The sequence below is a fragment of the Protomyctophum bolini genome, assembly GCF_963924005.1.
Source record: "Protomyctophum bolini genome assembly, chromosome: 6".
NCBI classification, from domain to species: domain Eukaryota; kingdom Metazoa; phylum Chordata; class Actinopteri; order Myctophiformes; family Myctophidae; genus Protomyctophum; species Protomyctophum bolini.
The window spans coordinates 33,328,050-33,355,109 of record NC_137867.1 but is presented as its reverse complement, the minus strand read 5'-3'; the positions used below and the strand labels follow the sequence as shown (position 1 = coordinate 33,355,109).

The 27,060-nt window shown below is 42.5% G+C and overlaps 2 protein-coding genes across 2 annotated transcripts; both read left to right on the top strand.

Annotated features, from left to right (window-relative positions):
* The first annotated feature begins 15,839 nt into the window (after nt 1-15,839).
* ier5l (immediate early response 5-like) lies at nt 15,840-17,416 on the top strand. Its single transcript, XM_080766035.1, has one exon. The coding sequence runs from the start codon at nt 15,971-15,973 to the stop codon at nt 16,865-16,867; it is 897 nt and encodes a 298-aa protein (XP_080622161.1). The 5' UTR covers nt 15,840-15,970; the 3' UTR covers nt 16,868-17,416.
* Nucleotides 17,417-17,743: 327 nt separating this feature from the next.
* LOC308317434 (carnitine O-acetyltransferase) lies at nt 17,744-26,943 on the top strand. The gene is made up of 14 exons (XM_080766426.1): nt 17,744-17,931; nt 20,766-21,056; nt 22,327-22,445; nt 23,151-23,204; nt 23,312-23,477; nt 23,720-23,894; nt 24,180-24,358; nt 24,559-24,659; nt 24,766-24,885; nt 24,982-25,104; nt 25,192-25,327; nt 25,424-25,486; nt 25,593-25,730; nt 26,447-26,943. Exons 1-14 carry the CDS (start codon nt 17,905-17,907, stop codon nt 26,660-26,662), a joined length of 1,908 nt encoding a protein of 635 aa, XP_080622552.1. The 5' UTR covers nt 17,744-17,904; the 3' UTR covers nt 26,663-26,943.
* Nucleotides 26,944-27,060: the final 117 nt, after the last annotated feature.

Below are 27,060 nucleotides of genomic sequence, written 5' to 3'. Positions count from 1 at the left end.
AGAGAGAAGAGAAAGAGGAATAGGGAGAGAGAGAAGAGAAAGAGGGATAGACAGGGACAGACAAAAGAGGGAAAGACATTGCGTTCATGATTTGCGGCATTTTTGTTAAAAACAGGCCACTTATGAAGACTTTACTTGTCAATCTTTGACAATCGGGATGGAATATGATAAATCAAACAGATCTGTCTTGATCACATGACTATAGAGATAATTTGTACCGAATTGTGTGAAATTTGGATAAAATCTGATGGCGTAATATAAAATAAAATGTTTTACATAAGTCGGCCTCCTGGTGACGCTATAAAAGGCATGTGAAAAATGCTGTTTTTTCCATGGCCTTTGGGGAGCATGCATCCATGTTATATATGTTTTACACAGATCAGTGCAATTATGGTAAAAACATGAATCTCCCTGTTTTAGCGCCACCATGATGCTTATTTAAACATTTTCAAGTGGCATTTTTCTCCTGCAAAAGATTTAGAAGCCAATCAGGAATATGAAAAATCAGAATGCCACGTTTCGCTTAATGACCAAAGAGATACTGTGTACAGATTTGCTAGATGTTTGGACAAAATCTCTAAGAGTACTCTCAGAAAATGTGTTTAGCAAAAATGGGCCTCCTGGTGGCGCTATAACAGGCCCATGTGAAACATTTGAGGCAGAGGTGCAGAACATAGTATTTGCCACGTCTGTTGGCCTGGCGGAGACAATGAAAGAGGGCTAGACAGAGCAGTAGAGAGGGCAAGAGACAGACAAAGAGAGGGGGAGAGACAAAAGAGACAGAAGGATAGACCGGGACTAGTCTCTCGAGACAGACTGTTGACTTGCATCAATTCAAATTCAAAGGAAAAGAGGGTGCTGTTTAACTTTTCTTTTTTGATGATGGGTTCTCAGATTGGACGGAGACAAACAAGAGAGAGAGTGGCAGACAGACAGACTGGCTGAAAGAAAGCGAGGAATAGATAGAGGGGATGGATCTGCAGAGGGAGAGACAGAGAAAGGGGATAGGCACTAGAGTGACTAGACAGCAGTAGAGAGGAGGGAGAGACAGAAAGAGACAAAGAGGGGAGGAGAGGGACAGACTAGAAAAATATAGATTGAGAGAAACGGAACAGGAACAGAGAGATATAGACAGAGAGAGACAGAAGACAGAGTGAGAGAGAGCTAGAGACATTGAAGGAGAAGGATAGAGAGAGAAACAGAGAGGGGCATAGACAGAGCAACAGAGGCAGGAGAGAGAGGTAGACATAAACAGGAAGACAAGAGGCAGAGAGAGTGGGAGAGAAATAAAAGAGTGGAAGACAAAATGATCAATGTGAGGGTAACACTTCCCATACAGTGAATGCGCATTTTGCAGGTACGTGCGTGTGTGTGTGTGTTGAGAAAGGATGACGAGAGAGAGACAGGCCGAGAAAGAAAGATAGATATAGACTGGAAGGGTGATACTGTAGATGGAGAGAGAGACAGTGAGGGAGAAACAGAAAGAGAGGGATATATAGAAGAACTACAGGGCAGGAGAGACAGACAGAAAAAATTAGACATTGGGGAGATAGAAATGGGGACAGAGAAAGTGAGAGAGGATAGAGAGCAATAGACACAGAGAGGGATAGACACAAAGAGGCACAAAGGGCCCTTTGGGCAGAGAGACTGATAGAGATAGACAGAAACAGGAGAAAGAGAGACAAGGAGGGTAGAGAATGAGCTAGACGGAAGGAGACAGACTGATCTATAATAAGAGATTTAGAGAGAAACGTGGACAAATACAGAGAAAAAGACAGAGTAGACAGACAGACAGACAGACATGGAGAGAGAGGCAGGCAGAGAAAGTCACTGCATGGGATAGAGAGAATGAACTAGAGGGGAGAAAGACAGAAAAAAGACATTGAGGGAGACAGATGTGTACAAAGACAGAGAGAGATAGTGAGGGAAAGGGAGCAATAGGCAGGGAGGGACACAGAGAGAGAGAAAAACAGACAGAGAACTAGAAGGGAAAAGAGACAGAGTGAGGTAGACAAAATGAGAGAGAGAAGCAGGGATGAAGACAGAGGGACATACAGTAAAAAGAGACACAAAATTTTCTGTGCTAATAAAAGGTGATGGTACGAGACAGAGCAAGAGAGAGAGAGATACTGAGCGAGAGGGATAGACAGAGACACAGCAAGAGAGAGAAACAGACAGGGAGAGGGATATATAGATAAAGAATAGTGGACAGATTGAGACGTAGAACTATAAGGAAAATGAGAGACTGAGGGAGGGAGAGAAATTGGGGCAGAGAAAGAGATAAAATATGAATATATACTTCTTCATGAATTAATTTGTCAACTTATGTTATTATCTTTAAAAAAAACTCATCTTTTCACCATGACCATGTAAGATGACAACTGAATTCATGTGATATAAGCCCGAGCTGAATTAAAACAGTTGCATCGTGTTTAGACAAGCCGATTTGTTGGACCACAATTCTCCATTCATTGTCAAAGGCATTTAATGTTGGTGTTAGGACAAAATAGCCGATTTGCTCGTCCACATATGACGTGAATTCCCCTTTCATTGTCAATGGCAAATGTTACACGAGTTAAAACACATTTCCTGCCGGCATGTTTTCGGGCACCTTACCTCAGTCTGCCAGGCAAAAACTACAAAATGACTACAAATCGCGGATCCTTCGACCAGCCATCTTAAACCGGAAGTAAGAGCGCATCTGTGGGCACGGTGGCACAGTTGGTAGTGCTGTCGCCTCACAGCTAGACGGTCCTGGTTTCCCGCTGGGGACGCTGTGGGCACTGGCGGCGTGTTCCCTCCTCCGCGTCATCAGTGCCCATACCCGAGGCGGGGGTTGGCGATAGGGCCTTTCTGTGTGGAGTTTGCATGTTCTCCCCGTGTCCCCTAGGGTAGATACCCTCACAAAAACATGCCGTAATCCTGGTCTCTAAAACTACCTCCCCCTGGCCAGCCGGGGCGCCCGATTGGAGGGGAAAGGAACTGTCCCTTCCACGCGTTACGTCCGGCCGGGGAAATTCCCCTCTGTCAGGTGAAAAGAAGCAGCTTGGACTCCTCATGCATAGAAGGAGGTTAGTCCGCTGCCCCCCCAGGTTGGCAGAGGAAGTGTAGCGCCCAGGATTACATTAGATAATTGGCACTGAGTGAAAAGAAAACTGTGTTACAAAATCGTGGGATAAAAAAAGAAAAAAAGAGCGCATCCTGTCCGTCGCTCAATCGAGTCGGAAACTAGCATGCAAGACGATAATATGCTAACCGGAGCGATGCGCCAGCCTTTTATTGGCATCCTAAGAGCATACTTCTGATCTCACCAAATCAGAGGATTAGATATACTCCGCTGAAGATCGCGACCATTATGGGGCTCTATGGAGATCGGATGACCGTCTTTCGACTGTTTTTGTTTTCTCTCGTTCGTTTCAAGATGGATGCCGTTTCAGGTTATAGGCGGGTGCCATAAGAGGCCTGTAGTAAAGTAGTGTTATAACTGTCACAAGACGGGTATGGCAGGTAAGAGATAACCTTTTGAACCCGGGACAGGAATGGCGGGAAATGTGTTTTAAAAGAGCTGTTTATAGAAGTGAATGGGAAATCGAGTGGCAAAGTGACTTGGCAAAATTAGTTTAATGTTGTTTAACACAATCAGATAGGACTTTTCTGTTTGGATGTATGGGCTATGAAGGCCCAGAAAAGTAGTTTTTTGCCACACAGTAGACAAAATGGGGTCTGAAATGTGAATGTGCATGTTTGGATGTAGTACATTTGTGCATATGCGTGTCAGTGTATTGTGAATGCATACACACATTCATGGACTGAATTGATTGAATACTTTATTTACAGTTTGCGAAAAGTACAGAGGTACAGATATACAATAACGCTAAAAGGATAACACAAAGGGGGTTTGTTTCCATTGTGGTCCTATGAAAGGAATACAAGGAAATAGAGAGAGGGAGAGGAGTTGAAACAAAGATGGAGACATATAGAACTAGAGACGGAGACAAAACAGTCACACTGGTAATATTCCCTGAATTGTGTGTGCATGGTTGCATGTCCGTATGTCACGCATGTTAACATATACGTGAGTGTGAGAGAGGGCAGAAAAAAAGATTGAAAGAAAGAGAGAAGGAAAAATGGACATGGAGAGAGACAGAGTGAGAGAGGCAGAAAAAAAGGAACAGAAAGAGACTGAGAGAGAGAGAGCGTGAGAGAGAGGGAGTAGACATTTGAATGCACACAGTACTGTGAGTGTTCATAACCACAGATGTGGTGACCTCATCAGAAAAAAATGCACTGTGTCCTATTGCTCTGGAGGAGTTAACGGGTCACACAGCAAAATTAATGATCATTAATATCAAGCCAGTGTTGAATAACAGGAAATTCTCACCACTCATCAAGCTTTACTGTTTTAGCGCAAATCCTGGTATACTGTGCATCTATCTAGTCTAGAAATGAATCACCATTAATATTAATCCGTGACAGGAACTCTTCAAACTGTATGTAGGATATAGTGGCTGGTTGTCAAAGTGGGGTCCGGGGATGCCTTAGGGGTCCTTGAGGGGGTTCAAAATGAGGAACTGTTTTAAACACCTACTATATTTTATTTTTGGCACAAAATGTTTTCATATGGGGTTCGCAGCCCAATATTAATGTGGGGTCTTTGACGTGAAAAGGTTTGAGAACCGCTGGGATACAGTATAGCACTTTTTCTCAATATGGGGTCTGGGGACCGCCAGGGTTCCAAATGGGCCCTCATGGGTTTGGATCCTCACGGGTCCATTTGTACACCCTCAGAGTTATATAAACACATAGGATTGGACAGTGTAGATTGGGGTATCAAATGGGGGTTCGTGACCTAAATACCTAATGCTTATCAAACTGGGGGTCCTTGAAATTAAAAAGGTTTTTAGAATCATTGGGATATAAGAGGTCGTTAGACTGAGCCTGTAGAAAGAGGCAGCAGCAAGGGGAGGGAATAGAAAGAGAGGAGTAGTGGAGCTGTGCTTTAGAAGCCCAAGGAGGGTAGAAAATAGACAAAAAACTAAAGATCTTCGAAGGATTTTTTTCTTGTGGTTTCACGACAATAATAGAGCATTACCCCTTGCATACAGTATTTCACCTAATTATACTATGTCATACGATACAACAATGTGGCTTGCCAAAAATAACAGGAAACGCCTATTTTATTTTACAACTATTCAAAAATCTTGACAGATGTTCTCTTATGGGGGTCCCTGGCACAAAATGTTTTCAAATGGCGTCCGCAGGCCAATAGGCCTACATATCAATTTGGGGGTCCTTGACATTGCATGAACATTTTTGAGAACCAGTGACTGGGATATAGCACTGTTGTGTTTCTCAATGTCGGGTCTGGGGACCACCAGGGTACATTCGGTTCCATTCCATTTGTACACTCCAAATGGGCCTTTATGGGTCTGGATCCTCACAGGCCCATTTGGTGCTATTTGTACACTCAGAGACAGTTAAATAAACACTGGAGATATCACAGTGTAGTTTGTCGTTTCTGTGTCAAATGGTGTCCATGGCCTAATGAATATTAAACTGGGGGTCCTTGAAATGAAAAGGGTTTAGAATCACTGGCATATAGAGTTTGCACCCAAGCAGAAATACAGGCTCTGCTTCATTACATTAGGTCTTGTCTAGCCCCACTAGTCTAGCCCAGACAAGTCTAAACGCACAGCTTCGAGTTGGGGGGGTTCTGTGCTCTGAAGGATGGCCTCGGGTCAGCCAGTTCACCCAGGCTATAGGACTAATCTCAGTGGGGGTGGGCCGTAACTCTGATTCCTGTTGGGGCAGCCCCATCATCTGATTCTACCCCAGGTGTCAGCTCAGCTCCTTCCCAATGACATGCTAGGCCTCATGTTTATGCTCACTCATGAATGCATTGTTTTATAGGTTCATCCTGTGAGATATGTGGATGTGGGATGTTATCGTTTGTTCGATGTTATCGTTTGATGCGTATGCGCCGTGCCAGCATATGACGTAATGATTACTTGTGCTTGATATGGCAGTGATGTCATATATACATAGGGGCATTACCTTTAATCCTCCCGAGACTAAAACATATCGTCATTACGTCACCATCGAAAACCAATTACACCCTGGCATTGGGTTCTTTAATCCACATCTTTATTACGTCATCATTGAGAGCTAGTTATACCAGTTATACCCTGACGTCATATCTGCTACGATACATACGCTTCAAACGGGGTATACGCAAAGTAACCACAGTATACCGCTAAGCAATTACAAATTACATAGAGGCATTTCCTTCAATCGGTCGACAGTACTTGCGCGCTCTGCTTGTGCACTAGTAGGCCATTTCTACTTGTGTGCAATGCGCAAGCAAGCACTCGACAGAGTGCAGTTCAATCTGAGGTGGAAATCCATCAGTTGACATATATGAAAGTATTCTTGAAATTGTGGCCTATTTGTCTATACTCAATTGTAGTATAGATATATATAGTACAGAATGTAGGGCCTATACTGGGTATATACTGTATATATATTATGTATATATATATAAACAGTCTTTTAAAAAATCACTGTTTTTTAACAAATACATAACAAATAGGCCACTATATACAGTGTATATGACATGTCACTTTCTTCCAGTTTTAAACACAAAATTGTGTTCCATGTGCATTCAAACTTAAGATATTTTATTTAAAAAAAAGGTTGTTGGGCTCCATACTGCAACTCCTATTTTAAGAGTGCGCAAATACACCACCCTCTAGATCTCTACAACTGACGCCATTTCACAGAAATTCCAGACAACTGGCGCCGACTAGCTCTGCCTCCAAGACGGACATGAGGAATAGGACACACCCTTGGTATGCTATGGTTGCTTGTGAAAGGTAGAAACCAGCTTACGAAAGAAAGAAAAAAAGCTGATCTGCAAGCCCACAGGGCGTTGGGTGCGACGCATTGTGAGCTTGTAGATCTGATATTTTCGTCACGCTACACCGTCGTACGACGGCCTATAAATTGGGCAGTACACTCTACCAGTGCTGCAGTCTCAAACTTACAGCCTCTAAAAAATCTTTTACACAACCAACCATTTTCGCTTCGGCTTCTTCCCTAAAACCGTTTTGTTTTTTTCTCCAAGTTGAACCCCCCTCTGCATTTCATTGTGCGCTCTCCTATTTTTAAAACACATGCATTGAGGAAAATACTCGGAGGCACCAGCAAGGCGAGCTACAGCTCTCTCTTTTTCCAAGCGCTGGTTCCTGATCCTCCTCTTTGTTGTGGTCTATGCATGCCTGCTCTAGTCACATGACTGCGTTTCTATGGCAACTCGGGTTTGAGTAATCATTTGCGTTACGACCTTTATTCCCTTGAGGAAAGGGGAGGGGGAGGTTAGACTGAGCCTGTAGAAAGAGGCAGCAGCAAGAGGAGGGAAGAGTAGTGGAGCTCTGCTTTAGAAGCCTGCAAGGAGGGTAGAAAATAGACGAAAAACTAAAGATCTTCGAAGGAAAAAATGTTCTTGTTGGTTTCACGACAATATGGAGTTTTACTCCTTGCCTATTACATAGTATTTCCCTATTATTATACCCACTGTCGTGAAAGAGAACAAAAGCCTAATTATACTTATTATAATTGTTACACGACAATGTGGCTTTTTTCTTTTTTGTATCCGTTTTATTTTCAGCAAGCGACACTGCCTTACCAAGAAGTATAAATTAGGCTTAACGATGGAACAATACAAAGAAACCAACCGCCAGGCTGCAGCACAATCAGCCTGTGAATGTTGTTCTGGGCTATGAGCTTCATCTTTAATTCCAATGTCTTTGGAGTTCTGCCTCACTAGTTAGTTGAGGAGAACCAGTTTGGGTAGATAGAGGGATAGAGAGAGAGAGAGAGTATGTATGTTTCATAAGGGCCTGTCCACACCCCCTCTTCATACTGCTCTGAGGGGAAAGCTCCACACTGCCACATGTGCAAGTCTCAGCAGAAACACATTCTGTATGTTCCTGTTTCTTGCTCTCCTGACTACGTTGTCATGGTTACCGAGCCAGTCCACCACGGAAAGGCAGAGCTTCACTCTCCCTCCCCTCTCTCTCTCTCTCGCTCTCCCCCTCCCTCCCTCTCTCCTTCTCCACTGTTGGGTGATTCAACTCATCAGTTGGGTTGTGTCTTGTCTATCTCATCTCCTCGCCAGTTTATCCCACCAAATATCCTAAATGGAGTTTCTCCGTGTTGCAGCCCAATTTGGTTTCAATTTAGAGGAATGGGATAATTGTACAGTATGTGGTTGCGCATTTATGTGTGTGTGTGTGTGTGTGTGTGTGTGTGTGTGTGTGTGTGTGTGTGTGTGTGTGTGTGTGTGTGTGTGTGTGTGTGTGCGTGCGTGTGTGCCTGAGACTGGGGTGTGTCTTACCAGCAGAGTGGGGGTGATCCAGCACTGACAGGAGGTGGGCTCGACTGGGGGGTTGGTGATAGACACTATGGGGGTTGTGTGATGGAGGTAGCTCTGGCTGCTTCCAGGTGCCTGTGAGTGGGGCTGAATATGAATGAGGGGGCCCCAGTTCTCCAGAGATGGCGGTTGGGGAAGGAGCTACTAAACCAGAGACCAGTAGAGCCTGCCTGGTTGAGAGGCCCCCACAAGCTGCTGACAGGAGCTGCAGCTAGCCATCACGTTAATTAGCGCTTTTACTCTAGCAGCGCCGAATAAGGGGGAGTGGGTTAGAGGGATGTGGGGGTGGTATATGACTCATAGACACAGTATGGTTTATTCATGATGGAGGAAGGGGTTTGTGTGTGTGTGTGTGTGTGTGTGTGTGTGTGTGTGTGTTTGTGTGTGTGTGTGTGTGTGTGTGCGCGCGCGCCTGTACGAGTGAGTGCATGTGTGCATGCATGAGAGAGAGAGCGAGAGCAAAGAGAGCACAAGAAAAAGGGAGCAAAAAGAGGGAGTCGACAGTACTGTGTGTGTGTGTGTGTGTGTGTGTGTGTGTGTGTGTGTGCGCACACGGGTCCTCGCGTACACGCGCATGTGTGTTGCCTTCGTGGATCACTGATTGGCACCGACCCAAGATATTATGTCTTGAACATAATACCAGCCATTCATTGTCATTTCACCCCCCCCCCCACACCCCCCAAAAAAATAAACTAAAAAACAGCAATTTTACGAAGCATGCATTTAAAAATAATTCTGTTATAAACTTGCAATTATCAAAAATGTAAATGCACACATTTCAACATGAATCAGTTTTATTTTTATTTCACATATGTTGATATGTTAGCTCATACAATGTTCATTTCCGCTTGTGCTACCAACATATTATCGATCGCAGGCTTTTGAGGCCTGTCTGGGAAGCGTCAGCCTGATGAAATGGGTTAAGGGTTCCTCTCTGCTTCGTGACCTGACCTTGTCTCCTCAGCTCCAGCTCCTGACAGTGATCCTCAGCCCCCGAGGGAGAACCCACTGGATCAATAGATTGGACTTTTACCCACACCAATCACTGTGGACTCCATAGCCTAGGTCAAGAGCCAGGGAAGAAGAGGTATGGTGGTGATAACAATATGCTAGAAACAAGGGTGGTTTTCCTCCTTGGTTGACATGGTGTTGTTGCTTCGTTCCATGTCTACCTATTTCATGTCAGAATGGGAATATGAGAATAGGAAAGAAGGTGTGTGTGTGTGTGTGTGTGTGTGTGTGTGTGTGTGTGTGTGTGTGTGTGTGTGTGTGTGTGTGTGTGTGGATGTTTGTGTTGTGTATTGGGGTACAATACAGCTACGCAATTGTCTAATTGCATCCTCTTATCATTAGTGACAACCGTGACCTCTGTTATTGGCATATCTGCATTTTGCCTGCACCACAGAGCCCGCACTGCACAAGCCATAGCATTTTTCGCACAAGACTGGCATGGCCCATGCCTCATAAATACAAACACAATCTATCCTACACCTCCTGACTGCAGGACAGGACTCCACACATATCTACCCGCGGAGCATAGCCCATTTGCATACATATTAAAGTGACGCCTCAGAAAAAAGGAAGAGAGAGAGAAAGGGGGGTGGGGGGGCAGAGAGGGAGGGAGGGAGGGAGATAGAGAGGGAGGGAGGGAGGGAAAAAAGAGAGCGGGTATATGCAAACAAGGCTTTCATCTAATATGCAAGACCCGGCATTGCTCCAGCATAAATCTGCATCTGTGCTCAGGCAAGAGAGCGGAGCCCATTTGACAGTAAATGGGCTCGGGATGGCTGTCAGATGCACAGGGGAACACTGTGTTACCCTACAGAGCATGGGGCTATTGATCAGTATGGCATGTCAAATATACCAAGCACTGCAGAGTAACAATAGTCAAACCTAAGCAAAAACCTATGGTCCGGATTAGACAAAAGTGACTAATAGGGGGATTGAGAAGGGCATGCTTGGAAATGTGAAATATTCACACATGGACATGCTGGCATAGCATTAATGTGTTCAAAATTACTATAAATGTCCCTTGTTTCAAGTGAAGTTAAACACATTGAATATTATGGCCTATTTTAGAGCGTTCTCAAAACCCTCATTGAAATTTACGTGATACAGCCAAAAGTAGTTTAGCGAACGTTAAGTATTAACACAGCAAAGTGCTCAAGTAAAACTTTACTTACTGTCTTCAGATTTTGGAGTGCTGCCATAAGCTCTGGGTTTCCCCTAACTCTGTGAGTATTTCATGTTGGACACCCTTGAACTCCCTTTCCTGTTTTCCTGCCTGAGCATGTCGCATTGAAGCACGCCATTCTGTCTGTACAGGTGATCTTACGCACAGGAAATGGAAACTCTGAGTGTGTGTGTGCTCTTGCGTGAGTGTGTGTGTGTGTGTGTGTGTGTGTGTGTGTGTGTGTGTGTGTGTGTGTGTGTGTGGGTGCATGCGTGCGTGCGTGTACACGCACGCATGCATGCATGTGTGCAAGTTCATGCATGTGGGTGTGTTGGGAGGGGGGGGGGGCTGAAACAGGATATGTCGGGAATAATACAAAGCACAAAAAGTGTCACATGATCTGAAACACAGGGTTGATTTATTTGGCTTCAGAAAGAATCTGTTGCATGTGGTTTGGAGGAGAGAATGTTTTCCTTCTTTGCTCTCAGTGTGCTCAGACACAACACATGGAAACATTTTCTGAGAGGCCGTGGGTCTGCGAAAAAAAGAAAAGAAAAGCTCCAGACATTTTATTTCTTTTCCCTCTTTTCATTGCTTTTTTGGGACTTTTTTCCCCTGTAACTGATTGAATTACATACATCTGTTTGCCATGTGTAGAAGTATTTCCCTAATAAATATTTGTGATGTATTCCAGGTTACAATGTACATTAATTAGTCATCATGTAAATAGTTCAGTTTCACAGAAAGAGAACTTTAGGAGTGGTATGCGAGGTTGTAGACACTTTGCAGGTTTCACACGAAGCATGTGTGCAAGGGACGTATCAATGGACATCCTATTTACAGCCTCCATTTCAATCCGTAATAAATACACTTCCACTCACAAGAGACAGTTGCATGTCTGCTCTATTGTCTGCCATAAATATGCTGGAAGGGTTGGTTAAATATTGATAACACCAATTTTCTGCATCCCCCAACACCCCCACCCTATACTCCAACTGCCCCACCCCTTCTACCCACCGCCACCACCACCACTACCACCATCACACACACGTGTAAACACACACACACACACACACACACACACACACACACCCTCTTTCTCTCTCTCTCTCTCGCGCTCTCTCTCTCTCTCTCTCTCTCTCCCTCCATCTATCTCCCGGTTATTTCACCCTCACAGCAACCTTGCTTATGCATATTGCATATGTAAATAAAGCACCCCGGCTCTGAAGTAATTGTGTGCATCTTCACAACCACATATCTCAGTTTTGTATTTAAGAGGACACATCATGGAAGGCCTAAATTCTTTGTTTATAGTTGTGATTCCTCTTTGCTGTTACACCCCCAAAAAAACTAAAAAATACTTTGTCAAACTAAGTACTACAAGCACTTTTTTTTAGGGTTGAGGAAAACTCTGTTCAGTGGCGGTGACTGGTTTGTCTAATAGTAAGCTAAATAATCTTTATTGGTAATATACCAATTATACTAATATAATTAAACCCATATGAAATGCAATAACTCATATAGGTGTTGTCACTTTAGAGTCTAAAGTCACATCCAGGTGTTGAAAAAAAAAAGATGTCTAAAGTTTAGACATCTTTTTTTTTTATATAGGAGACATTTATGACCATCCTCACTTGAGGAACAATTTCCAGTTTAATTTTCCCTGTTTTGAGCTGAGTTAAATGGGAGGGCTAGTACTGTTGACCAATGAGTGTCCAGCAATGTTGCCACACCCAGTCAGTCTCTGTGTTGAGGTATATGGTCTATCTATACATTTAGAAACGGGTTACTCCACGAGTTAGTTACTTACTATTATCTCTTACTTACTAAAATGTCTTCTTAACGATGAAAAGATTCTACCAACATAGTGTGAATGAAAAAACAAATGCAAATACATATACAGTGTGTGAATTAAACATACAGCAACTGAAACTACCTTTTGTGTCCCAAACTAACTAAAACCAGTAAGATGCCCTGAGGGCGAGAAGGGCGCTGAAACAACAGGTCTGGGAATGCCCATATATGGATTTTGATAAAAAAAAATTTTTTATGTTTTTTGGGCGGGTAGGGCTTAAATGTGTGCTAATTAGTAAGGCCAGGCGGAGTTAGGGCCCAGGTAGGGCCGGGCGCGGCATGCACTAATAACTTTGGGGCAGGCCCGTCTAGAGTTTGAATGGACAGGTATCAATCAAAAGGGAGACATCGAAGAGGAAGGACGGATCACCATGGAATGTCAGAACTGACCGTAGATCTCCATACATGGAGATCTAAGGGTTTTAGGTTTGAGGTCAGATGTAGATTTGCTGGCCAGCTCCATATATGCAGATCTAGGTGATAATCCAGTCTTCTCCTTGTATAGCTATCCAGGGTTTGATGAGGTCAGTGTCGTGATTTTCCTATATGGAGACTGCTATATATGGAGCATGTCACAAGGCGTGACGGACTGACGGACATATATGGAGCGCGTCACAAGGCGTGACGGACGGACTGACTGACAGGTTTTTGCAGGTTTTAAATATGGTGGCAATCAAATACTTAACATCAAGTAGGCTATTATACTTTTACTATTACTTTTACTACTATACTTTTTCATGAGAGCATGGAAGTAGAAGGCAGCAGCATAAAGAACCACAAGTGAACATAGTATTTTTGAGCAGTGTCTACTGCCTACTCCCTGTATGTATGTATATGTACAGTGTTCATGTATGTATGGCCGCTTAAGTACGGCAATAATGCTGGGTGACCTAAAGTGTCACTGTTGAGCAGCCTAACACACACTCAAACAGTCAAACACACAGACCACTGCAACACACACACACACTGCAACACTCAGTTCAGACGGGTCAGATATTTAACACATGCTTAGATAGATGTTCATAAACAAGAGCTTTCTGCACCTGGCAGTTATGACTGAGTCATTCTTGTTTTTTAATCATTGGTTTTGGAAACATGATGTTTTTTAGGACATCCTCTGAAAATGTAACACAATTAAAACTTAAATGACATACCAAAAAAAAGGGAAAGATTGTAAACCGATATATTTTTTTCATATTAACATTAGAAACAATACCTCAGTAAATACAACTACAATTTGCACACTAATAGCCCTGCGCAATGCCATTCACACTAAATTCCTGAAAGGGCCTACATTAGCAGACTTGCCATGCTTGTAGCCATGCCATTTTGTACACTTGTAGCCATGCCAGGGTACAGTATTACCAGGACATGGAAACCATAATAGTGGTTGTCCTCCTGATTCACCTATTTGGCAGGAAATCAAAGTCACATCCAGGTGTTGAGTGTGATGTAAGCCATCTGTGTGTTTACACACAAACAGATGTGGGGCATGGATGACAGATCATCCCTCAACGAAGAGCACTTACCTCGCAGATTTGAGTGCAATGACAGTTTTTTCCGTGATCTGTGGGAGTCCTAATGACATCATACTCAGGTGCAGACAATGCACTAATAATAGTGTGTGTGTGTGTGTGTGTGTGTGTGTGTGTGTGTGTGTGTGTGTGTGTGTGTGTGTGTGTGTGTGTGTGTGTGTGTGTGTGTGTGTGTGTGTGTGTGTGTGTGTGTGTGTGTGCGCGCATGCGTGTGTGCGTGCAAGTGTACATTTGTGTGTAAATGCAAAACTCAAGACTGCATAACTCTTAACATGTTTAAAATGGCCTCTTCTAGAAGTTGTATTGTTTTGCATACATAATTGGTTGACAATATAGTGCAGTTTAGTGTATTCTATAACCTATTCACTATTCCAGTGAAACTTTCTTTAGTGTTCCCCTGCTCCAATATTCTTTCAGCTGGACCTCTTCACAAGGGCAAAGCCATTTTATTTGTACAGCACATTTCAACAACAAGGCAATTCAATGTGCTTTACACAGAACATCAAGCAAAGGAAATTCGGATTCATAAAACAAAATAAGTAAAAATTAACAAATACAAAGAAAGAAAAATAACTCAATCAAAGGCAGAGGCAAACAGAAATATCTTTAGTGTTAAGAAAAGTAAATAAGAGCAGCAGACCAGCAGTTTTCTTGGAGTTTGTTCCAGAATCCAGATGGTGCAAAAAAACTAAATGTGCTAAATGTGACCTGAGACCTGAGAGATCTGGATAGTTCATGAATCACAAAGATTGATTTCTGCTGTGAATTCATTTCTGATCTTGTGCGATACAAGATCAGAAATTAATTCACAGCAGAAATCATTCTTTGTGATTTTGACACATTTTTTGATGTTGTCTTCTGTGTGTGCACGCCATTCAGTTTTCTTATTTTAATTGTTTAGCTTTCTTTTTGAGGGGCGCTAGCATGGCTAATGCTTGCATGGCTTTCCGAAATTATTATTTTAATGATTGTTTAGACTTTAGAGCCTAATAATTCAAAATCACACCTGTGTGAAGTAAGGGGCGCTCTTATCATAATACACCATCATACATTATCTAATTCTGGCCAATCACAATTTGCGTCCTAACTTTTCCATCTTCACATTTATCTTCAATGTTTGTGTTTACAAACCCGGAAAGCTGGGCATAGGAGGGCCCTAAAAAATAACCGGTTGCCATCCAAGTCTATGGACTTTAATGTGGACTTTTCTTTAGGGTAGTTATGATCTAAGTTTTGCTAGCCAAGTCTATGGACCTGTTTTTTCATTGGCATATAGGCCTACCGGTATTTAAAAATCTAAAAAGTGTACATTGGTATCTAGATTTAACTGATATGTATGAATGTGGAATACATTGTTCATTAACAATACCACACACACACACACACACACAGTAACGCACACACACACACACACACACACACACACACACACACACACACACACACACACACACACACAAAACTTTCCTATTTAGTTTTGGGGTGGAGTACCCCAAAGTACCCCTAGGGGTAGCAGTACCCCATCTGAGAAACACTGCTCTATTCTATCACATTTGTTTCTATTCTGTTCTTCTGTTTTCTGTTCTGTTTTGTCCATTTCTATTCTGTACTGTTGGATTATATTCTATTTTATTATATATAAAACACTGACAGTTTTCTGGGCATTAAATGATTAAATCGTGTAGAAGCTATTTTGTGAAATGCAGCATGCCCACTCCTATGTGCATCCTGAATGAGGCTAGTAGTGATATTTGCTTATAACAGAAGCGCCGCCTCCTTCCTATTGGACAATGTGTATTTGAAGGCGTGGCGAGGAAAGATGAGAGTTGCAAATCCATGCCCTTACTGGGAAGACATGGAGCGCTATGAGCACAGTCTACACGAATCGAGTGGAAATCTCAGCTAACATACACATTTCTTCGAATAGGAATAAGTATTTTAAGAGAGTAAGAGATAAGAACGGTGGTCCGTTCGAGGATGGAGTGTGCATTTGAGGCACAGAATCTGATCTCCATTTCTTTGAGGAAAATCCAAAGCTCCAGGACGCAGAGAGGAGGCATCAAGCTCCACAAGAACTTACTGGTAACGTACGTACTTCGAAACGCCCGGCAGTTTTATATGAGCAAAGACTTTATGCAAACGCAGAGGGCACAACAGTACGAGGATGTAACGGCAACTCGAGAAAAGCCAGATTACCTAGAATTGACGGGGAGCTTTACGGAGTTGGCCGATGACTTCTACTGCAACTTTAGTGGGGCTGATGAGTCGGACTCTTGGCACTGCGGAGCGCACCAGCCGAGCGGCCACCCTGCAGAGGCGGCGCACCAAGACGCATCAGCCTGCGCCATGGTTTCCCTGAGTGACTCCAGCTCGAACATCATGCTGTCGTCGGAAGCTTGCTGGAGTTGTGGAGACAAGTCCTCTTGGGACTTACCTGCCCCGAACACACAGCAAGCCAACCAAAAAACTGTCCTGGACTTGGACACGCATGTGGTGACTACGGTCACAAATGGATACTTCCACTCGGACTGTTGCGCGCCACCGAAGCAGCCGGCGCAGGGCGCACAGGCTTACTGTAAAAAGCGAAAGATTGACTCAAGTTATCATATTGTTGACCCAGAGTTTTACTGGCCAGACTTAGGGCCATGGCCGAGTAAAAGAATGAGAACTGAAGATGAATCACATTCTGATTCGGAACAGTTGGACACAACAAACATCTCTAACCTGATTTCAGTGTTGGGTTCAGGTGGACTAACTGAGTTTATGAGTTGGCAGCACACGGACCTTGAGCAAATATTCACTGCTCAAACAATTTGTTTGAGACATACATTGTTAACAGGCAGTGCTTGGACCAGAGCTATTGAAGCATTTTGATTTGTGTGTTATGTATCGTTTCATTATTTTGGTTCCTTTCAAATAAAACATGACACGACTGTAATTCCCTCTCTGTTCTGTTATTGAAAATTGTTAATGAAATGAAATGTGATACATAGACTGAGCATACCCATTGGGCATTACTTTAGCACATGAACACTTACTCTGCGCATCACGTAAGATTGCCACATAACTCTACAGATCAATAAACAATACCTCTCATTTAAACCTTGTCTCATGGTGAGCTCTATATGGTTCGTTAGGACATTGGAGTGTGTATTTGATTTGTATTTTTCCAAAGAATATCAGTTATTTATTGCTGTTTGTCTAGTGAGATGTTGGACGAGCTCCATCATGTGGCTAGTGGAGAACTGTGCAACCTCATGCACCAAATCGACTTTCGTATTGCAAGTGTATTATTCATATCAGGCCAGGGCCTAATTTCTTATTTAATCAATAAAACGATGTTATTTTAAGATTGATGCATTATTGGCTATAAATGGCAAACATGTCTCACTGGAATTCATGGTTTTCATTTATCACAATAAAGGGGGAATTAAACTATGAGGCGAAATGTCTTCATTTTTTTAAAGTTGTGTGTGTGTGTGTGTGTGTGTGTGTGTGTGTGTGTGTGTGTGTGTGTGTGTGTGTGTGTGTGTGTGTGTGTGTGTGTGTGTGTGTGTGTGTGTGTGTGTGCGCGCGCGCGCCTGTCTGTGTGTGTGTGTGTGTGTGTGTGTGTGTGTGTGTGCGCGAGCGCGCGTGTGTGTGTGTGTTACATGATTTGAAATGGCACACGCTCGTGCGCATGCACGCACGGCACGGTTATTTGGATTGATATCCATGAGTGTTGTGTGGAGTTCAGCTGTGTGTCTCGTAAAGTCCAGAGGGGGGCGGAAAGCTGACAAACTCCTCCAGTTCAATTCTTTAGCTCTTTAGTGCTTGTCCTTGAGACATGACAGCCCGAGGGGCTCAGAGCCTCATCTTACTGTTTATTAATCTCAGGACAGTCAAAGCCCCAAGTGCATTTATTTGACACAATGTTGGGTCTTTTCGTGAGAACGGCGGTGAGTATTTATGCATTTTTGTTTTGCTTCACGGTATATTTGCGGCTGTTGTGTAGTGTTGTATCTAGTGTTTTATGCGCTAACTGGTAGCAGCAAGCTCAGCTCGTTTGTTATTATGCTAGGATGCTACTGCGGATGGGAAGGGGGTGGGGCACCATGTTGGACAGCAGCACTATGGAGGCACGCTTTATTGCATTGATTGTACACTCCAAATTTGACCGTTGGATGCTTTCAATTATTTGGACAGCGCCACTAGCCTACTTAAGTAGCTACTAGCTATACCGCACGGTGTCACTCTAATGTCAATTTCAGCGGTGTTACTTCAATGTCATGTTCAAAGGTTGACGCCTTCAGTTCAGCGTGTCAACTTTACCAACAGTGATTTTGACTAGACTGGCTTACAAGCATAATGGGCCAGCATTGCAATGCGACGGATCTCGTGTGTTTGTTTTAGCTTTCATTCCAAAGGTTCAGGAACTTAGGAAGTGTACAAGTTTCTATTCTATTCATAAACTGGCTGTGTTAACGCCAGGTGGCCAAACAAGTATTATATGAATCAGTTGTTTTGGTGTCAAGTTACTGTAGCCATAAGTTTCTTTTAGTGGAGTGTGCCTTTAACTCACACATGAAGAACTATTCAAAGGGGCTTCTTTGCTGAACCAAATTTACCACCAATTCTATTCAATGCCAGGGTTGTATGTATTGTCTTAAAATGTAATGAGAGTTCAAAGTTGGATTACTCTGGTAGTCATCATCCGCTTTGAGGTAATTTAATGATTTCATATTTCAAAAGCTACTGCTATTATTAATAACCATTAACGATTAACTTTTGATATTTAAATACAGATCCATCAATTTAGTTAAATTATATGGAATTATTTAAAAGGTGATGCTAAAATGGAACATGAGTGGAGGAAGTGTTTAAATAAAAACTAGATAAATATTAGTCCTCTAGAAGCCTCTACTACAGTAAAAGTAAAATACATGTATTTGTTTAGGGAGTTTAGGTGAGTTTACCATGGTGGACTACCTCACTACCTCCACTCATGACATCACAACTGAATGTTTGGGGTGGGGCAGATTTAGCTGTTCAAACACATTTTTCCTACGCTAATCCAATCCGCTTTATTTATATAGCATATTTCACAACTCAAGGTTTACAAAGTACTGTACAGAAAGCTAAAAAAAAAGAAAATACACTGTGAATCTAAAACGGAGACAACAGCAACATCACACAGTAAACTAGAAAAAGTGCCCTTCTGGGCACACGTCTCCACCAGGAGGATAGGAGTGTGTGTGATGTTTGGCAAAATGTTTAGGAGTAATATAATCGTGTGTGTGTGTGTGTGTGTGTGTGTGTGTGTGTGTGTGTGTGTGTGTGTCGCGGCTTGGCCTGTTGTAGCGCCACCATGAGGCTGATTTGAAAAGTCAAGTGGCATTTCTCCCTCAGCCTAGTGCGAATATGCATGCACAGTTTCACCGCAATCGGACGCTGCGTTAAGTAGTTGTGGCAATTTGTACAAAACGGGTACAAAGCGGGCTACCCCTGAAAGGTTTAGAAGCCAATCATAGGCAATGAAGGTGGATTTTGAAATGCGTGAAATTTGGATCAAAATTTTGATAAAATCTGAACGAGTAATATTAGAAAATGTGTTTTACATATGTCGGCCTCCTGGTGGCGCTATAAAGAGCAGATGTGAAAAATTCCAGGCAAAAGTTTTTCCTCGAACTGCACAGATCCGTGCAGTTAGAGGTAAAAACACTTTTCGGTGAGTTATAGCGCCACCATGAGGCTGAGTTAAAAATGTTCACGTGGCATTTCTTCCTCGGCCTAGTGGGAATGTGCGTGCACAATTTCACGGAAATCACACGATGTGTTCATGATTTGCATCATTTTGTTTGAAACTGAGCACTCCTGCGAACTTTGGAAGCCAATCTTCGGGATGGAGTCTGAGAAATCTGAAAGATCCGTTTCGTTGAATGGCTCTAGAGAGACTGTGTACCAATTTGCGTGATGTTTGGACAAAATCTGTAGGTGTACTGTCCAAAAACTTGTTTTGCACAAAGCGGCCTCCTGGTGGCGCTATAACAGGCCTTTCTGGAAATTCTGGTTGCAGAGGTTCATCGTTGGCATCCAGGGAGTGTGTGTGTGTGTGTGTAAAATTTGGCATCGACCAGGTTAACAGTGCCAGAGATTAGCTGTTCACACACGGATGGACGGTGTGCAAAACATACTCTCTCCCCATGCCTTCGGCCTGGTGGAGACAAAAAGAACAACAACAAAGCAAAACAAACACGAAGCCAAAGGTGTAAAGTTGGGTCTTAAGGCGAGATTTTAAAGTCTCGATGGTGCAGGCCAGTTTGACATGAGAGGGGAGCTCATTCATGTCATTCTATGACAGAAAAGGCTCGGTCACCTCTTGTCTTTAAATGAGTCTTCTTTGTGACCTCAAGTTTCAACTGACCTGCAGACCGCAATGGCCTTGATTGAGGCCAGAGAGATACTGAGGTTCCAAACCGTTCAGTGATAAAATCTTAAATTCTGAATTCTCAAAACAATTTATTGTTTATGGCAATGTCAAATTATAACCTAAGTACAGTTTTTTCACATTCGAATATCCAGAATTTAAAATGATCTGTTGCTCTGCCTTTAACCTTAACACAATTTCGTGTTCTCGTTCAAAAACTGAAATTTGATCAAAGTGCTGTCGCTCATATTACACCTTTCTAGTATTGCCTTGTTGTACTCACTGTTACTATTGCTATACATAATTTGTTGTGTCCGCTTTAGTCATGAGAGCTGCAAATACTGACTGACTTAAGATGTTTTCCAGCTGAGGCCGGGCATGGTGAAGCCCTCTCGAATGGTCAAACCGGTGACACAAATCCCAAAGAGGTGCGAGTCCCTTGTACCCCAGGAGGCTCTTCATCAGGATGATCTTCCGAAGTTGCCCGTCCCACCTTTGCGGCAGACCTGCGAGCGATACTTGGCCATGCTGGAGCCCATTGTCAGTGAGGAGGAGTTGGAACAAACCCAACAAATTATGGAAGATTTTCTTAATGGTGGTGTAGGGGAGAGGCTACAGAAACTCCTGGAGAGACGAGCACAGAAGACAGAGAACTGGGTAAGATATTAATAAGATATTATTTTACTGTTATTTAACCTTTATTGAAGCAGAAGTCCCAGTTTGGAGACCGCAGCAGTAGTGTCAACACAATGGTGAACATACAAGTTGCATACAAACGACATACAACAGTTTGCATAAGCAAAACCATGATACAAGCCACATTATACTGAAGGTTAAGTCAAAACCAAACATATGTTTGCTAATGCTAATAAAACGGTAGTCTTAATTACAGACGAGCAGGACCAGGGTCCAGGCTGATACACATTGCCAAAGCGCCTTAGACTGTTCCTCATTATGACAGTTGCAAGATCTTTCATAATCAGTTTGATTATGCAAAGGGCCGATTCTTTTCCACTGAGATGTCTGGTTAATTGAACAGTGGTCACAGTGATGAACGTGTTAATCAACTGCATGCAACCCAAAGCAATCGCATGAATTTGATGTAGGAAGCTGTTGCATGGCAGTACAGTGCAAGATCCATTTTCAGAAAGAAATGTCAGCACGGAGCATTTGTTGCTTTAGTTAACCGGCTATAATACTTTGGCCATATGTCCAATTTCTTTCTTGGACCCAATAAGTAAAATACATTATATATAATGTGACAATGAGATGACATAAAACTGGTAATCATCAAGACGTTTGGGCCCTCGTTTGGTCTTCTCCTACACACCTGTCGCCTAACAAATAGTACAAATTAGTAAAACACTAAAGAAATGGGAAGCAGAGAAGTAGTCTGTAGAAGTGGCTTAAGTTTGGGTATGAGCGAACATGGTAATGTTGGATGAAGAGATGTTATAGCTGAATTATGCCTACATTTTATACATGTGCTTCAAATGACCAGAATCCCAAGCTGACAGGAATAATGCCCTCTAATGCAGTGGTTATTTAATGGCTGTGCATTCACTGGAACAAAGCCTGTACTCAATATATCACAGAAGACAACTTAGATGTGTGCCCAGTTGAGCTCCAGCAACAAGCTTATGCTCCGTTGTATGTTGTCGCGCACCAAACAGCAGTCCTACAAGCTATGTTCTACCAGTCCGCGATGCGTTCTGAGCTTGTAGATGGGCTATGTTCGACAATGCGACGGCAGCATTGTGCGACGAAGTATAAATCAGGCTTTAGAAGCACAACTAATTGGTTGGTTTAGTTTCTGTAACCTGATCAGAACAATCCTGGATTCTGAACCAGTAGTTGTCTATAAACACTGCCTGACTGCCCTGACGTACTGTATTTATGCATGCACTCTGTGTTGTGTTTCCTGCAGCTGTCAGAGTGGTGGATGCAGTCAGCCTATCTGGACTGTCGCATGCCTGTGGCGGTCTACACCAGCCCAGGGGTCGTCCTGCCCCGCATGCACTTCCAAGATCGCCAAGGACAGATAAGGTGGGCATCCTGCTGCCCCAGTCCACTGTGTGGGTGTTACATACCAAAAATAGCAGATCTACAAGCTCACACATTGTCGCACTGCGACACATTGTGAGCTTGTAGATCGGCTGTGTTTTTCGGTGTGGGACACGGCGCACTAATAATTGTAAATCTTCCTTATGACCAGCCACCAAAATTAGATTCAGTTTGGTTTTAATAAGTCATGTTTGTTTTCTGCCCAGTACAATAATTACAACCATTCTGTGTCTAACGCAATAAAGTTACATTTGGTACTGTACTACACTATATATAGTTTCCAGCTGACCTTTACACAGACTTTTCCTCTTGCCGGCTATTTTTGGGACTTTGGCTGCGTGTAGCATTGCTCAGCTTTTTGTTGTTGTTGTGGACTACTGTGACCCAAGATATACAGTGAACATTATGGCCCCATGAAGAAATACTCTTACCTTATTTTACAGCTGTCAGAGGTCTGTAGTTCAAGGATAGGCTATTTCTCATTGTCAGTCAGAGGCACTTTACGTTCATACGGTATATTCTTTGTCAGTTAATCATAGTACATTTGTTGGCCACTGATTCTTGAATATTGTATTTGCAGATCCTTTAGGGCATTGTGTTGTATGAATATTTTGTATATTCCTATGAAATAAGAGAAAAGGCCACCATCCACTGTATGTCAATAACACAATCATTCTTTCTCTGTAGATTTGCTGCAAAGCTGATTGCAGGAGTTTTGGATTTTAAGAAACTGATTGACACGTGAGTTTCAGTGAATGTCTTTAATACATAATCATCTTTTGACAAATGTTATTTTCAATTATTGCTTTATAAGCCTGAATATACATAGTGGAATAAAACTGTTGCAGTAACACCTTGCCTGTGGAATACCTGGGTGGCAAACCTCTGTGCATGGACCAGTATTACCAGATCCTGTCCTCCTGCCGAATCCCCGGACCAAAGAGAGATACCGTAGTACATCACATTGTTGGAAATTCACCTTCGGCTCACATCACCGTGGTACACAATTTCCAGGTACTCTAGATGGCGCTGATTTTCTCCTGTTCTATCCTTTACAAAATACCAGCAGCACATTTGAATGGAACTGTGGCCAGTCTTAAGCCTAATTTATAACTTGTCATACATTGCACATTTTCGGTGAGCGACAATGTTTTCAGACAAAGTATAAATTACATTTGCCCTTAAATTCCATTCATATTGGTTTCGGTAACTTGTTGACTAGTTCTTAAATCATCCTCATGGGTTTACCCCTCCAGTTTTTTGTACTGGAAGTGTACGATAGCAATGGATCCCGGCTGACTGTGGACCAGATTTCCATGCAACTTGAGAAGATCTGGAACTCCTCTCTGCAGACCAACAAGGAGCCCATTGGCATCCTGACATCCCAGCACCGCAACACGTGGAGCAAGGCCTATAACAACCTTTTGAAGGGTGAGGCTGGAGAGAAGCAGAAAGTACAGATGCACGATATTGAAATTTTGGCAGATCCGATAATATGCAGGATTAAATCGTCCAATACTGATATATTACATCATTGCTGATTTTGTTTTGTTTTCCATTTCAAAGCCAATACCGGTGAAATAAATATTGGAACCGGTTCGATACCCAACCGGTTCTTAATGAAATATTGACCAATATCTAGCATACTAGCAGATAGCAATCTTCCGTAGAATGTTTGCCTACTGGATGTTATGATACTTATGTTTGTCTCTCTAGATAAAACAAACAAGGAGTCTGTCCGTGCCATCCAGAAAAGCATCTTCACGGTGTGTCTGGATGCACCAATGCCACGTGTGTCAGATAACCTGTATCGAAGCCGTGTGGCAGCCCAGATGCTGCATGGAGGAGGGGCTCGCTGGAACAGTGGCAACCGTTGGTTTGACAAAACATTGCAGGTAAGTTAAAAACATCCATAGGTTTGAAGCTATATTACAATTCCCCATTGAAAGTATGCAGTTAAGCCTATATACATCCCAGAAAATTCATCCCTGCATACTTTGTAGAATTTTGAAAATGCAGTTGGATGACAATCTGCCAATGGTAATGAATGAGCTTCAGTGTACTATATATATATATATTTGTAAATCATCCTCAGTTCATCATTGGTGAAGACGGAACATGTGGACTGGTGTATGAACATGCTGCTGCTGAAGGGCCGCCCATCGTGTATCTCATTGATTATGTTGTCAACTTCATGTAAGTTTAATTTATTGGTTACACAACTATTATTATCCTTTACACCAGTAGCTGGGGAACTAGAACCATTGTTTTCATTTATTTCTTTTAAATATTTTTTCAATAGGCAGAAAATTGATATGAAGCGCTCTCCCATGATTCCCCTGGGCATGCCTCTGAAGCTGCGATTTAACATTACTCCTGAGGTTAAGAGGGACATTGAAAATGCCAAACAAAACATGAATATGTAAGTATAGAAGGGGTTATGATGAATGATGTTAATTATTTTTGTCAAATCGAAATTATATTTGTGTGTAACTCAATCTTTTCTTTACGTTATTAGGATGGTACAGGATTTGGATGTGAATGTGCTCATGTTTTCTCATTTTGGAAGAACGTTCCTACGAGAGCATAAGACGAATGCTGATGCATTTGTACAAATGGCTCTTCAGCTTGCCTACTTCAGGTGAGTTTACTTGCCTTTTTAATAGCGTCTTTTTCTGTTCTATATATTCTATTTGTGTGTATTCACTGTACTATTTTTCACTTACAGGATGTATAAAGTTTGCTGCCCCACTTATGAGACAGCGTCCTTACGAATGTTCAAATATGGTCGAACAGATGTGATCCATTCAACTACCAAGGATTCATTAAAGTTTGTCCAGGCCATGGAAGACTCGGCCAAACCGGTAAAACCACACCTGGGGCCTGGATGTGACATTTAAAGGCATGTGTATATATTTGGCTGGACAATGAGTATTTAGTTCATCCTCACTTTCCAACAGAACACAGAGAAAGTCGCCTTGCTACAGAAAGCTGTTCAGACTCACAGGGAGAATACGTCCAAAGTAAGAACTGATGCCTTGTCGTTTTAAAAAAAAAATCTTATTGATAATGTCTATTTATTCAGAAATCAGGTATTCATTGTAATGTTTTGTCTCTGTTTATGACCAGGCAATTCATGGGCAATCCATTGAAAGACATCTTCTTGGGTTGAAGCTGCAGGGTATTATAGACCTGACTTCTATGCCCGAGATATTCATGGATACTTCCTATGCTGTGGCTCAGCATTACAACCTCTTGACCAGTCAGGTAATGTGTTACAAAAGTAATGGTATGCTGTGGTGCATTATTGTAACCTTGATGAAAAATTTCATTGGTCAGTACCATAGACTGTAAAAAAAAATATGGACAAAGCGTTCTCCGGGTCTGATATGGACGTCAAAAGCCTGTCAGTCCTTGAATTGTAAATCGCCATCTTTCTAGATCCCTTTGGGCCCAGCTGAGCCATTGGCTGGCCCAGACAACAAGGCGGGACTTCCCCCCTTCGTTGGTTTTTATTTTGACTCAAGTGGGTGGGGGATCCCGTTCATAGACTGTAACGGTAGCCACGCCCCTCAGAACATACGTGACTTTATGGTAATTTCTTTAATAAATGGGACCATAATTTTCCAAAAAGAATATTATGACATTAGAAATGAGACTTTAAACTAGTGACTGGAAGCAGAAAGTATTCATGACCATGTTTATTAAGATAATACAGTCTAGGTGAAGTTGGGCCCAAATACATGGATCTCTATGGAGCTATGGGGTTTTTTGAGCCCAATGACAGCGTCACAACAGGCCATTATATGAATTTTCAGGAAATCCCGATTTCCTTAGTGGCTTCACAAAATATCTGTCTGACTGCCCCCCTGGTCAGTACACGTTGGCCAAACCTTCTTTATACTGACAAAAGAGTGTCATGATGTTATTATGCAGTATTATTGTACTTGGTAAATGATCATCCATGTCTCTGTGATGTCCAGGTTGGTTCTAAGACAGACTGTGCGATGTGCTTTGGTCCAATGGTGCCAGATGGCTACGGAGTGTGTTACAACCCAATGGATGATCACATCAACATTGCAATCACTGCCTTCAACAGCTGTGAGGAGACTCATGCCGCCAGGTTTTCCAGAGCTATAGAGGACGCTCTGTTGGACATGAGAGCTCTCCTGGAGGACAGAAACAAGGCCAAGCAGTGAGCCCACACAGAGGCCTGGCATGGGGGTTGACCTGTCGGGCTGTGTAGAAGGTGCAACTGCACTTGCAATGGCGGCAGTGGCAGAAAGACACATTGCCATAAACTTGTGACAGGGAGAATTGAAAAGCACATTGCACATTGCGTTTGACTTGAGGGAATATTACAAAGTGTGTAAAGCACTGTCAAAGCACTGCCATCTTGACAGAAACTATATTTTTTATTATTGTGGAACTGTATAGTTCTACATTATATGATTATTAAATTGATTTGTTGCTGAGTTGACTTAAGTGGTTTTGTTTGAATTTTTTCTTCAATATTTGTACATCATTTTGAATCTGAAGTGGAAAAACTACTCAACGGAAAGGCTAGAATACATTTTAAACAAACACGACTATGTTC